Raw genomic sequence first — 15,437 nt, 5'->3', positions numbered from 1 at the left:
ATGGATATCATTTTCTAATTCAGCGTACACGAATTACTGTAAAAAATTTAAAAAGTTCAAGACAATAGAACCATCACAGGCCTGTATGATTGATTAACAAAGATATTACCTCAAACTAAAACTGGCAAATGTTCATATTTTCCAATAGATACATCTAACTTTTCCCAATTTAGTGCAGCCCTCTGTAACTGGACTTTTTTCTCAGCACTATTCTTGAGGCTTTCACAAATCTTCAGTTTTTCCACATGATATTGCTGCATTGTTCCATGCAAATGAGCATGTGACAACCTTCCACCAACAGAATTGCAACACCGCCTCCTAGTGCAACTGGCTCCCTCTGTATTGAAAGTTCAATCATTGCATTGAGAGTAAGCAAGAGAGTAAGATGCACCAGAAGTGGGGAGGAAGGATGGGAAGTATGAGAAGAGATGAGTATCTATCAGAAATACATTTTCAGTGTTGAAAAAAGTTAACTTCCGACATGATATGTAACCTCCGCTTACATCCAGTTAGAATTCCATGTGGAGGAGGGGCCAATGCAAAATTTTAGCTAAATGAGCTCCCTTCAGAAAGCACAGAAGAGAATCTATTGAGTGAAACACCTTATACCTCAGAACAATATAGGGACACACTCATGGGAGACTGCACCTCATCTGTGTCAAGGTGTATTCATCGCCCTGAAAGGAATGGAAATGTTGCAAGGATAGGAGGAAGATACAAGCACAGTCCAAAACTTCATCAAGCTTTTGGAAAAGTTATATGTGTAGTATAGCAACTCCATTCCAAAATCAGACAACACTGGTAATTTGGCTTCTGGGCCATGGTAGGAAGGGGTCACTACCACCCTCACCTCAATCCCAATAAGGTAGAAAGGGAAAGTAACATTCAACATACAATTGAGTAAGGCTTAATATTAACTAGTCATGCACCAATCCAATACCACACAACCTGGGAACCTGACTTCTGCGTAATGGCAGGATGGGGGTGAATTGTAATACATGGCAGAACAGCATTGCCCTACTTTCTACTGAGTGGAATTGGTCACACTCAGGAAGCATGCTCCATGGTCCATCACCCCAGTAGCTAGGAACTGGTGAGTGGCAAGGACTCTCATGCTGCACTAGAAGAAAAAAAGGAGGGGTGAAAACATGGTTGAATGTTCAGAGGGGCACATCACTCTAAGACAGTGCAACAGATGACCACAAAGCAGGCCAGCACTAGGTTTTAAACTAGGCACGGAGGATGGGCAGGAATCCCCTGCCTGCTTTATTGATGCTAGTCGATACATGCATATTGTCTGGATTGGGCCTTGTTTAGGAAAATGAGCACTTTTAGTTAAGTATGTTCTGGCAGGCAACACTTGCCACTGAGCTGGATCCTATAAGGGACTAGAGGGCTATGTAAAAAGAGGGTAAGAAAAAATAATTACCCAGTGAGAAACGATATGACATTTGAAGAATAGTGGCCAAATGCAGTCCATAGCAGGATGAGGATAAAACAGCCAGATAATGAATATTTGATGCACCAAAGGTGTTAGGGGTCATCTACATGCCAGCTCAAACAGTCTTCCCTAACAGACAACAGAAATGAAAAGCCAATGAGTAAGTTAGGTGACAAATTTGATAAAGGACACTTGGAAATGCAGACATGCTTCTCCATCCAACAAAGAATATGCTAAGTGGACAAGGTATCAGACCCATCCAGTGAGAGTAACAGGAGAAAGGTCGTGAGTGGATGAAGAATTCCATGGAAGGAAGAGACAGGATCAGGAACCATGATCTGTGGGCCAAATAACAATTGGAATAAAGATGAGAATGGAAGGAAAAGATATAGGGGTGAAAGCCACAGACATTTTAGGGAGAAAAGCACAATCTAGAAAGAGAAGAATATAGGAGTGATGGAATATAATATTAGAGACATTAATAACGTACACATCAGAATTGACAAATCCCATGCCCAAAGCCAGATTGGTAACACAGGTGAATGGAAAGGAGAAGTAAAAAACTGAAGAAGTAGAGAGTGGAAGAGCAGAAGAGGAGGAAACCATGATTGAACTGACCAATAGCTTGCCACATAAGAACCCGACAAGGAGTGTCCTGAATGAGGCAGAGAACTCGAGGGAGGAGATGCATAGAGAGTAAGCAGAAAGATCGGACTATTTCTGACTAAATGAATCCACCACCAGTGCCAATGCATGCAGAACAGGACACCCTAATAGGGGAAACTTTCTGTTTTTGTAAGTGGCAAAGATATCGATGTAAGGAGTGTTTAGACAAGACAAATGCCATTGCAAAACACAAGAATTGAGGGACCACTGCAAAAATGTGATCCCAAGAGATTCCATTGAGCATGTAGAGTCCAGAGTACAAAATGCACGTGAGCACATCCAAAAGGGTTCCAAGGAAGCCCAAGTCCCATATAGATAGAGAATTTCTTGCACTGGAAGAGAAGGAGAGGATAGAGCTGTGGAAATGAAACCATACATGGCCTACAAACACAGTGATGAAAGTTGTGCCTTACTGAGATAGGAAGAAAAGAACACACCCAAATACACCAGATACTGGGAGTGTGAAAGATTTTGCCAGCCTGTCTGGTCAACATATATGAGCCATCTCCTAAAGAAGGAGAAAAATATGGTCAGAGGAGTCCTGTTGGGATGGAACTAAAAGAAGCCAGTTGGCCATATAATGGTATAACCTCATTCCCAAGTTGTGAATGTGATAATCAAAGACTTGCATTATGCAACAGAAAAACATATGGGGCCAACACCAGGTCAAAAGGAGGAGCTCAGAACTGATAAGCTCAACCATGATGTACAGACTGAAGATAAAATTTGAGTGCTGAGGAGAGGGGAATGTGAAGATAAGCATAAGAGAGGTTGACCTTGGTCATCCAAAGCCTGGGAGAAAAAGGCCATTGGAAGGGGAGAAGACTCATCACAGTAAACTGATGAAGGTTGAGAAACTGCCAGAGAAGGGACAGATTGATAACTGGACATCAATACCTGGTGTGCTGGAAAATTACAAACTAATGGGAATAAAATCCTTTCAATAGAGCATCCTTGGCTAAATGGTTTGACATCTCCTTAAACAGACACTGGTGGGAGACAGGATCCCCTGGAGGAGGAGGAAAAGGAATGGGAACTGGAGACAAATGGAAGGAGAGGAAAAACAATGAGTAAAGCTAATGGATAGAACCTGTTTATCCCAATGGTTGGCCACAAAAAGAATCCATAATCCATGAATCGAGCAAAATATGCTCCCACTGTTCCTGGGCCCAGAAAATAGTCACTGATGAGACTGTCGGTGCTGAAACTTATGGATGGGAAAAGAGGAACAGAATGGAAGAACAAAAGAATCAAGAGAATAGGAAACACAAACTGAATAAGGAACTTGGGAAAGACAGGACACAAGGGAAGTCATGGAAGAATGTCGGCACAAGGCCTCAGAACCAAGTACCCCTCCAAAATACCATTGGCAGAGTAAAGGAGCCAGACAAAGGTCCCTGAGATAAGAGTGATGTAAACATACTTGGGCAAGAAGGGTGTCCTTCCCCAACAAATCCCAGGAAAGAGTAACCAAGTGAGAAGAGACAAGGTCAAGAAAGAAAAATGCACCAATGCAGAAAAAGGAAGAGAAAAAGAAGCTTTCACAAACTGTTAGAGGAGTGGTGGATTGCTTCCAAATGGAGATGGATGAAGCATAGATTATGTAAAAGGGTAGTGAGGGTAAGGCAGAGGCAAGAAAACCAAGCTTGAGAGAGACAATGGATCAGAAACCCAAACCTGAAGAAGACTCCAGAGTGTGGAGGTCCAAGAAAATGACTTCAGTTCACTTGTAAGCCAAGGCAAATGTGCAACTAGTCAAGAAGGACAAAGTATACCAGCACCAAAGTAAACTTGAGAATGAGGAAAAACATAATGTAATAGAAAAAGGAAGGTAAAGAAAATTAAGAAAAATGTGAAAAAAGGTTATGTATTGTATCAGAAACATTGCTTTTCCTATTGTATACATTAATATGTGAAAGATTTTCTGAAACAAATTGTTAGATTGGGCTAAATTAGGTAAAATCACACATAGTTAGCACATTAATCAAGGCTCAATCAATTTGATTTGATTGAAATTAGATCATAGGTCAAAATCCCAAAATGTTATATGTTTTTATTATAGCAGTGAAAATGACAGTTGATATCTCAAGAACAAGTAAATTCAAATAAGATGTAGCAAAAGTGTAAGTCAACACCTACTAAGCTAGAACTTCAAGATCCAATGCTCTTTTGCTGTTCTCTTGTACTATTTCTAATAAACTGTATAACAGAATCATTGATGTTTATGTTTTTATTAATATTAGGATTATTATCTACACTCTAATAATGCATATATGTATATAACATCTGTCAATTTTCAGTTAATTGTATATTTATTTTTAAAGCAATAGCAATAAAAGAATATCATCACTTAGTTTGGACTTTCCATTTTCAGTTTTTCTCAAAGCTGATTTTTCTGATAATGTGTGAAGTTTACTTATACAATGTATAATCCAAAGTCCATTCTAAAATGTATTAAAATAAAACACGCTTTACATACCTCATTTAGTTTAAATGGAATTTCAGTTACATTCCCTCGAACATTGATTTGTCGCTGGAGAGCAACTTGAGTTAACCCCTCTGTCTCCACTCCTAATAATGTTGAAACTGTCATAATTACATCTTCATCAGCTAGTGTTAATTCACACCTTTCTCCATCCACATCGGAAAACTGAAGATTTCCTAACCACAATATAGCACTGAGAACACTAAAGATTCCATCACACATTTCATAAGGAACACTAAGCACTGACATGGCTAGACGCAGTGAATCGAACATGGCAGCATCATCCACACCACTAATTTTGATACAACTACTTTGGTTAAGGTAGGTATATGATTCAGGAGGCCCAACCATAAAACGTTCACAGAGCTCTGCATTTTTCTGGGCTCCAGCAACAAACTGGTAAAATACATGGTAATTGCGCTCCTCTTGGGATTGAAATGTGATACGAGACTGCTCTAGAAGGTAATCTTGAATTATGCACCCATTGATTTGATATCGTGAGTCAAAACAAACTTGAATGAACTTTCCAAACCTACTGGAGTTGTCATTACGAACTGTTTTTGCATTACCTGTAGAAATTATTAAATTATTGTACAGGAGGTTAAAAAAAAATCAAGAAATTTTGACTTGAATTGGCAGCATACTACAGTAGATGCCTTATTTCTAGTTATTTTTAGTTTTTGATGTAATTAACTTCCTTATTATACATCACAAGTTATAAATCTACACATAAAATCTTTAGTGTTTTTTACATACATATTTTTACAAAATTTAGTACTCCTGAAATATTGTTTTACAGGTCCATTACAAGTAGTGAAATGCAGCTTAACACAAAACTATGTGTTATTTAAGGGTTTCCTTTCAATTTTTGTCAATTAAAAACATAAGCAAACACATTACTTTTTAGCCTAATCAGTTTGCTGCATAAAACTCTGTAGGATTAATTTGAAAGTGTTTACTGATGAGAAACGTTTCCTTTGTATCTTCACTAAGCATTTATCATTCATGTTTAACCATAAAGAATATCAGTCATTCACTAAATATATTAGTTGAAGGAGGCATTAATTTTAGGTATTTCAGTTTAAACTGAAAACAATACATTTATTTAGTGGAAAATACTGAGATTTGGAATAACCACAATATCTTACTTTATTAATTTAGATGATATGATATTCCTGAAATGAATGAACTACCTGTGTATTTAATGTGATATTAACTTATGAATGAAGAACATTGTCTGCAATACCTCATTATGAAATTAATAGATCATATCCTATTACATATTTCTTTATAGTTATAAATTGTACATATACCAGAAATATTTTAAATACCATTCCTTTTCTTTTCAACAAAATACACTAATTGCTTATACACTTGAGTAAATGTTTTATTTATTCTTATTTTTATGACATTCCTATGTATATTGTAATTATCATTTTCTTTGTCAGCTATTATAAAATGTAACTAGCATTACTTTTTTCATAATTACATATCTACAATGCAATTACTTATCACATATCTCAGATACTGTAAAGCATGTTGTTATGTCTGTTATAAAACTCAGACAGTAAATGCTATGAAGCATGTTGTTAGTCTATCATACAATTTGGGCAGTAAATGCTGTAAACCATGTTATGTTTGTATTACACATAAGATGGTAAATATTAAAAAGCATGTCGTTTTACACAATAAATATTGCTGAGTATTAAAAACAAGTTATGTCTGCTATATAATGCACACAGTTTTTAGGATATTCTAAGAAGTATAATGCTTAATATAACAGTATCTAAATTAACCAGATTTTCTCACCAAAAGCTTCTAAGATAGTATTGGCTTCTAGAATTTGTTGTTCTATCCACGTGGAAATATTTGTTGTGACTGTACACAGGTACTGAAGAATGAATTTGGTACTTTCTGTCTAAAAAACACCATACATATACATTAAACACTCTTATTAAAGACTGATTGATTATCACACATTTGCTAAAAATTTAGTATTTTATTTTAATAATTAAAAAGAGTTAATTTCAAGAAAACAAAAACCATTCAATCTGTACAAGTCTCAAAGTATACACAAATTTGTTTATCTGTACTTTAACAGTGTTTTTCATAAATGTAAATATTTCAAGATTTAGGATTAACACAAAGGAATAAAATGTTCTTATGTTAAACAAATCATCCCATATAAAATTATCTTGCAACTAGAAATTCCATTACATGCCCAATACCATACTAAGATACATTATTCTGTAGTTTTAGTCTTTTCTGACCAAGTTCAATAATTTAAACTGTAAATAGAGCAGTTGATTACATAATTCACAGAAAATACAATGTAGTTCTAATAACCAATACATCTGATAAATAAATTAAATTTCAAGATTATCAATTAAACAGCAAAATGAATCTTGTCAGCAAAATAAACAATACCTTTACAGTAAATTATAGTGTTTGCATTTAATCTAACAAGTAAGTAAGACTACAAATAAAGTCCTCAAATTTAACCTGCAGTATTGGTAATTACTTTAATTGAATATATGTTTCTTAAGGATGGGTGTTCTGAGAGAGAGCAGTGAAGGACCAAATGGTCCCTTGTTGTCCAACTTTTAGAACACAGAAATAACAATTAATTCTATTAAAATATTTGAAAAGGTACTGAATAACTATAATGTGAAAAATTACCTTGCCTGCTCCACTCTCTCCACTAATAACACAAGCTTGGTCACAAGCCATAGACTGAAGACTGCTGTAGGCAGCTTCAGCAATAGCAAACACATGAGGTTCATTGTATCCAATCTTCTGTCCACTATATTTATACACCCAGTTCTAGATACAAAAATCAAGATAATCATACCAGACTTACTAAAACAATAAAATCTTGTGTACTGCTTGACTTTAATTTACATTTCATACCTGACAATTTTTAAGAGTAAACTTTATTTTACCTCACATTATCATATGAATACAATATACATTGTACTATTAATACTGCTACTTTTCTTCTGCACAGACTGGTACTGTACAACATCAAAAGTAAGAACATACTGTGTTTTTGTGGTTATTTATGGTTAATAATCATGGTGCTTTCCAGACCAACATGTCATTGCACTTCTGCACTAAAATGTTGGGAAGTGAATTTCGATACATCAAGAACGTGTTGTATGTATATTTGTTCTCCTAACAATACATAGCCTATTTCCCTTTAAGGAATTCAAATTTCAACTTAAATTAATTACATCTTTCATGTGAATTATATTGGAAGATTTCATAAATAACAAAAGTAAAGAAAAGCATGTAAAAGTGTTAACATTTATAAATAACAAAACATCTTATATTATATTATACGCATACGACGAGTTTAATAGACTGGAGTGCGTGTGACATAATAATATAATGAAACAAATATTTTCATTTCTTGCTTTTGAAGTTCATATGTCATGCTGTGTCATGCATAATTCTTCTGGTAATTCATGGTATGCATATATTTTACTGACGTCACGACGGTACAAATTGCAACTTAAGTGTCCCTTATGTGACGTCATTTTAGTATCTAGTGGCTGACAGACAGTCAGACAACACACTCCTATATGGTGGTGTGAATGGTTAAAACAGGTGACCCCCTCCAGGTGGCCCATGGCCCCCTTTCGGGGGATATTACTGTAATACTAAATAATCTATTTAAGCTGACGACTAACATTGCTACCACCAGAACTATTCTAGTATTGCTCGATCCTAGGCGTCTAATTTCATAGTGATACAACAGATCTGGTACAGTCTAGTACAGTAACTTACCCTCACTGTTAACACTGACATTATTATATTTATTAATTTATTAGATCTAGGCTTACTTGGATCTTTTGCCTTGATAAACACTGAAATTTGAAAATGCAGTTGACATACGATTTGTTTATCGTTACAAAGCAATAGTGATGTTTGCTGAAATTATTTTGAATCGTTTAAACTTTAATGCCAATATAAACCAACGACAACATATTTCACTACTTTCATGAATATTGACATACAAATACTATAAAACTGTAAAAAATACCAAAGCACTGCCTGATCTCCTGATCGGAATTTAGGTCGTGTGACCTAGGAGGGTCAGGTACTCTGAGACCTCTTCCTCCCAACCAAAGCACTGTATAGCTTTTACTTTAAGTTTAAATATGGCGCTTCAGAACACCGAATATGATTGCGCACTTCAGCCTATATAAATTCCGCGCACATGTCTCTTTCGTTTCCATTCCATATCTCTAGGCTGTGCTGCATCTGCAAGTTTCTGTAATAGAGTAGTGCTATCTTCTGACATTTTGCTGAATTGTACTTTAAAAGAATAAAAATAACGAATTTATTATATGTATATCTTTTTATTGCATGTTCGATTCTCTGCTTTTAAAATAAGATAATATAAATAGAAATAAAGTATATCGTTACCAATAATGAACGAATATAAAGGAAATATTTTTCACAGTTTGAGCACCTTGTTTCGTTAGTCATTTATTATTTGGTTCTTTATAACTATAAAATTACTTGTGTTTCAAAATTATAGCATTCCCAATAATTATAAATGTTTTTATAATTCTTTTAAGACACATTGTGCTGGTATATTAAGAGTAAAAATTACAAAAACGATGTGTTTTTTTTACAAAGTAATATGTAAAATTATCTAATATAACTTACAGCCAACTAGTTTCGGTAACACGTTTACCGAAACTAGTTGGCTGTAAGATATATTAACTAATTTTACTTGAAGTAAAAGGCCAGAAGGAAGGCAGCTAATCAATACCGCCCAACACCAACTCGTAGACTAATCTAATCGAATAGTGGGATTTGACCGTCACTCTCATAACACACTTACGACCCCAGAGTGTGGAGAGCGATTTTATTTCTCATATTTTTGGTATTAACGGGACGTGAAATATATCCATAAAAATTTTAAAACTATCACATCACAATTTTGAAGTGTTATTGGAACGAACGTACGAAAAGAAAAAAAAAAGATAAAATAATACTGTGCATATTGTGGAAATTAAGGTGCTGAGAATTTATAAAAACAAGAGAACAATTTAAGAGTTTATGATAAATCCAACAAGTCTGAAATACTGAATATAATAGAAATGACTGTTTCACTTAAATATCTATAAACCGGTGTCATCTAAGAGCCCTCAGCACACACTGCGGATCGAACAGGTAATCAGGTATGGCAATCAGTGGATGGGAGGATTAGAAAAGCAGAGAAGAGGGAAATATGACAAGTCAATTTTAGAAGTAATAACGTGTAATGAGTCACGCGTTCGTATAAAAGCCACAAAACAAATTCATCGGGCTCGGTTTTCAATTGGAATTTTGCCATTTTCTCTTTCCCACAACGTAAAGAACTTAAACATATATTTAAATACAAATTGAAATGTATGAGAGAGATAAGCGGCAGAAAAACTGGCAAAGTACTTCAGACTCTTGAAGTTTGTGTAAAATACAGATTACTGATGATAAGTCTGTCCTTATATATATATTCACATAGAAAATACATCTTATGCTGAACCATAATTTGAATAAAACTATCAGTGAGTGTTTGAAAGATGTTGATTTTAAACACAATAATATTTAAAATAATTGAACGAAGAAAAGTGCACGAAACTTACCGTTTCATAAATGTCGAGTTCTTTGTACGGGTTCACAGCAACGAGAATGGTACCTGTGTAAGTCTGAGATTTAGGTAAGGAAACTGATATAAAAGAGCATAAGTAACACACGATAAAAAAAAGATGGAATAATGATAGCTTTAATCCATATGATACTGGCAAAAGGAACAATAATAATAACAAAATTTACGATGAAATATGTATTGAAGGAGCAGTGTCGCAAGCTCTGATGTATTGAACGCGTTGAATCAGGTTTATCTGATGTTAAAATTCAAACTATAACTTTCTATCAATTAGCTTGATAGAACAACTATATGAAACACATATACGCGATTTTTAGGCTTTCATAAGTAATCTAAGATTTTTTACTTCATATATATATATATATTATGCTCACAATTGACGAGAGTAGCTAGTCACGCAAGTGAGGAATGACGAGTACAGTTTAGGAAAATTACCTTTTAAACACTGTTTATAATGCTGGACGTCACCTAATATGCCTTCACTGTGAATCTGAGGGTTCAAGGTTTGTATCCCGCTGCCTCAAAACGCGTACCGCACTATAAAATCCACTGTTGTCGTCAGTTTTAGAACTTTGGTTCAAAGCTACACATAGGCGAATTGCTTGCGTACAGCTGTAACTAATTTTGGACTCACAGACTAGAGGGAAGGCAGTTAGTTAACAACACCCACCGTCAACTTTTGAGCTATTCTTGCCTTCATGAATAATGAGATTTGGGCTACTCTTTTACCAACGAATAGGGGTATTTACCGTTACATTATAATGCCCCATAGCTGAAAGGGCGAGCATGTTTGGTAGGACGGGGATTCGAACTCGCCTCAGATTGTGAGTAAAGCGCCCTAACCACCTGACCATGCCGCGCATCTAACGAACAGACAGTAACTACACTCTACTAAAACGTACATTTCTTTTGAAGGAATAAAACTTCAAAATCATATACTGAGTTTACTGAATAGGTCATGTGACATCAGATTTGTTTTCTGGATAGTGTTGTTAATTAGGTTTCTATTTTGGGATATTATGTCTTGTTTGTATGTATATTTATAGTATCAAACAAACACCAAACGTAAAAAAAGCTGTGGAGAAGTTCAATAGACAGATTGCAGGACAGCTAAGAAACAATAAATGAAATTGAATAGCATATCAGTCACGATATTGCTTAGCAGCTTTCTGGACTTTCTTTGCAAACCAGTTATTCACCACAAAATTAATTTTTGTAAAATATATTGCTTGATCAGCAGTACGTTTCTTCTGTTTCTTATATTTTTGTGGGGGCAATTGGAATTTTTTTCTTTTTTTTACATTAGTAATATTTTTGTAAGAATGTTATCACTTTGTTAATATGAGCTTAAGAATATTTGTATGCAACATACATACGAACTCTAACAGTGAGCAGTAACTTGGGATTAAGAACGTTGTGAAACATTTGAACTATTTTCACGTGGGTAAAATGAATTCAGACTAAGCTACCAAGAATTATCAGCAGTTTGACACGACACAACGACAACAACATCCGCTGTCATAGCTTTCAGTGGAACAACCACCATTGCAGGCTACAAGCTATTGTTTGTCTGTTTGAAGTTAAGCACAAAGCTACACATTGGGCTATTTGTGCTCTGCCCTCCACGGGTATCGAAACCCGGTTTCTAGCGTTGTAAGTCCGCAGACATGCTGCTGTGCCACTGGGGGGGGATTCACATAGCTTACCATGTTTTCAGTTATGGCTATAAGTATAGTGTTATTATGCGGTAATTATAAGTTTTTAATGTTTAGGTTTAATTACAATAAGAATTACTGTGAGAAATAGCTTAATCTAATCCAGTAAAATAAACAGTGCTATCAAATATTTAAACGTGATGTAGGAATGTTATGCATGTGTTGTACCACTGATTTATTGATTTATTTTGCTGTGTGCTGCAGGGAGTCGGAGAAGCAACACCTGAAAAGTTACGAGAGATAATCACGAGTTCTCTGTTGTTTTAAGAGTTTATTTATATTAAAAAAATTTAGTTTATCTTAACAAAATGGTCGATATTTTGTAAATGTTGTCGTCAGTTTTAGAATTGTGGCTCAAAGCTACACAAGAGCTAACATTGTGCGTACAGCCGTACCTAATTTTGAACTGATAGACTAGAGGGAAGGCAGTTAGTTAACAACAACAACCGTCAACTCTTGAGCTATTCTTGTCTTCATGAATAGTGAGATTTAGCCGATAACTTTTATAGTGCTATCCCCACTTCAAAGTGCAAATTGCGTTTTTGTTGCGAGACATGAGCCGTGACCTCTCGGATTGAAATTTAGGAAACACTAACCACTGGATCACGCACGGCATATTTTGTTAATAGACAATTTTTAAAATTATAATTAAAATGATTTTGTCCACGTTCAGTACAAAGGAAAACCTATGTATTTCAATTAACCTAGCTTTGTTCCCATATGCATTAAATACACAAAATTCAATGAGCTGTTTATCTAAGATCCAAACAATTGTAATGGCGTGAGTTGAATATATATGTGGGAAAAAAAAGAGAAAACCAGTGTGGAGGTTAAGTGACTACCAAGACTTTTCTTTTCCTGCTGCAGTCGAGTGTTGCACTTGATTATAGAAGTATGAGAAACACTTATACAGTGAAGGTACGAGTAACTGATGGCGATGTTCCTTATCTGCGTGATCTGCACTTTTCTAGTTTTTTGCTGTTTTAAAGACCCAAGAACGACGTCTTTAGCATGCATCTAACGAGTCTTAATAAGAAACCATTATACATGCCCATATACCAGCGTAGCTCTCACAAGTGTGAACAGATGTGAATGAAACAAAAATGCATTAATGATGTTATGCATTAGATCCCTTTGCTGTTTGTGGGTTATATCATTACATTCACGTAAATTACAGAGTTACCAACTATGTAAGTTTAAAACAAGTTCACATGATGTAATTTCAGAGTTATAGTATGTTTCCTTTTTGTTACACGCATTGATATCGTGTGTTCAGTTATAGGCATAAGTACAATAATAATAGGTGTCAGTTATAGATATAATGCTTCATTTAATTACAATTAGAGTTGCTATGAGTTTCATTGTAAATACAAGTTCAGAACTCCCACTAGATTAGTTATAAATCTAATGTTCGAGTTTACTCGAATTAAGTTTTAGTACTTGTAGAATGTTTCAAGTGTAAGACAGGAATTAATCTATTGGTAAAGTTAGTTCGAATGTTAAGCCACCTAGAGCATAGCTGTGTGCAACGTCAGAGTGGACGAATCTCTGGAATGAGATCAATAACCCACATCACTAAGATCTTCAAGCGTTGCCAGATAGTGACATACATACTACGTTGGTTGACAGATAACCAAGTGGAGAAGAAACATCGCCACACTCTCTTAGTAGAGGGTGGAAACAACATGGAGATATCTTGTTACTGATTATGGACAGGGTTGATTCGTCTTAAGATTTTGCACCAGGGAGGCTTCTAATGTTGGGAAGATATCTTTATACCTTATTAACCAGTATGCGATCAGCTCAAGAATGGCAGCCCCATTCTAACATACTACTGGTTCGCCATTACAAACCTGCCTTGTTCGGGCAGACAGGATTAGGAACAGGATAGATTTCTGAACAGCAATCGGTTAATATATTTTCTAAAACAACGATTCATTAAAGACAGCACCCACCCGGGTGAACTTTGATTGACAGGAAGAAGAAAGAGAAGAACTGGGAATTCGATGCCTAGACACTGAGCTGGTAAAAAGCGCATGTGTAAAAAACGTGTTCCAGGCTCCGCCAGTCTCACATTATGATAAATTATTCCAATGTAAATGGGATCAGGGGAAGTAAATACCACCTTAAAAAGCTCTCTGAATTTTATGTAACAATACTTTTTAAGAGATTAAACTCTAAGAACCCGAGGATTTTATTCTACTGGATTTAACGTTAAATCTCATGGTGTGCTGGCCAAAAGGCTGGAAGAGATGGCAAAAATCAAAGCAAATGCATGTAAAAACCATCACCCTGGATGTGTGTGCCAGACCATGCAGGGATAAATCTAAATGAGGAGCCTGACAGGATCACACAAGTCTACTGACAGGATATAGACTTCTTATACACTAGTAAGGCAAAAACAACAATGATGGGAGGGTTTTGTTGACATTAAGAAGGAATAAGACTGATGGAAAACAAAGTATCATATGGTTTAGCTAAGAAAGGCAAAAAATGTGGAATGTGCAGGACAGTATATACCAAGAGGCTACTGATAATATCTGTAAAGGAACTTTCTTTTACCTCCTGTAAGGCAGTCGGCCTCCAAATGAAGAATCAGCGCCTATTGGTTTAGCCCTTGTCAATTATTACTCAACTGATGTATGGTTACCGTTGCAAAAATAGACTTTATTTACGAGATCGTTCACCCAAACTCTATGTATCGGTGACTTGCTGTTATCGTCGAGCCACGCGACTTATTTATTTTATTATTATAATTTACATACCGCACAATTATACAGTCTTGGACAAAATTTTTACGTACTTTGTAACAAATAAGATCATTATTATTAAGATGGAATACAAATACACTTAGTGTTGTCAAACTGAGAAAAGCACGCTATATTAAATTTGCATAATGAGACAGGTTCTATGGACATCGTGAACGATTTATTACAACAGCAAACAATGTTATCAGACACCTGTATAAAGATGTGTAATTCAGGTTTCACCTATTACAACGTGGCATGCTGTCGATTAGGTTATTGATGCAATACAGGGTGATTTCATTCCAACTTGTAACTAAAAGGCGCTGCAATTCAGTTACTGTAGCTGGTTTACGTTCGTGGTTAACAATTTTCCGGCTCAGTTCTGCCCAAGGGATTACAATCTGGAAACTTTGCTGGTCATGGCAATCTTGTAACGTCATCTTGGTCCCGTACAATACACGCACTGTGGATAGTGGCATTTTCATCCTGGAACACAAAGTTATCGCCAAACCTTGCCCTAGCATATGGGGAAAATATTGTATCTATGCATTGCCTGTAGTAAGCGCCATTGACGTTTTCCTGGAGGATATGAAGAACAGTTTTTCCACTATGAAGAATAGTTACCCAAAAATGTGTGTTCCATGTGGTAAAAACAGTCTTCCCTCATCTGTTCTTTAGGCAAACAGCGAAAACGAATCCTACCATCAGCTTTAACAAGCCA

The 15,437-nt window shown here is 35.6% G+C and overlaps 1 protein-coding gene across 1 annotated transcript in view; it reads right to left on the bottom strand.

Annotated features, from left to right (window-relative positions):
• The window catches only part of LOC106463155 (unconventional myosin-X-like), a gene marked incomplete at its 5' end in the record, with an annotated part of 93,088 nt that extends 82,774 nt beyond the window's left edge, over window positions 1–10,314 (bottom strand). Inside the window, 4 exons of the mRNA XM_022391088.1 lie at window positions 4,587–5,161; window positions 6,402–6,510; window positions 7,272–7,415; window positions 10,232–10,314. Of these exons, the coding sequence (XP_022246796.1) occupies window positions 4,587–5,161; window positions 6,402–6,510; window positions 7,272–7,415; window positions 10,232–10,314 (911 nt within the window). The remainder of the gene's footprint in view (window positions 1–4,586; window positions 5,162–6,401; window positions 6,511–7,271; window positions 7,416–10,231) is intronic.
• Window positions 10,315–15,437: the final 5,123 nt, after the last annotated feature.

Source organism: Limulus polyphemus, unplaced genomic scaffold (assembly GCF_000517525.1).
Source record: "Limulus polyphemus unplaced genomic scaffold, Limulus_polyphemus-2.1.2 Scaffold51, whole genome shotgun sequence".
NCBI classification, from domain to species: domain Eukaryota; kingdom Metazoa; phylum Arthropoda; class Merostomata; order Xiphosura; family Limulidae; genus Limulus; species Limulus polyphemus.
Note: the sequence above shows the minus strand (reverse complement) of the source record. Positions and strands in the feature narration are given on the sequence as shown.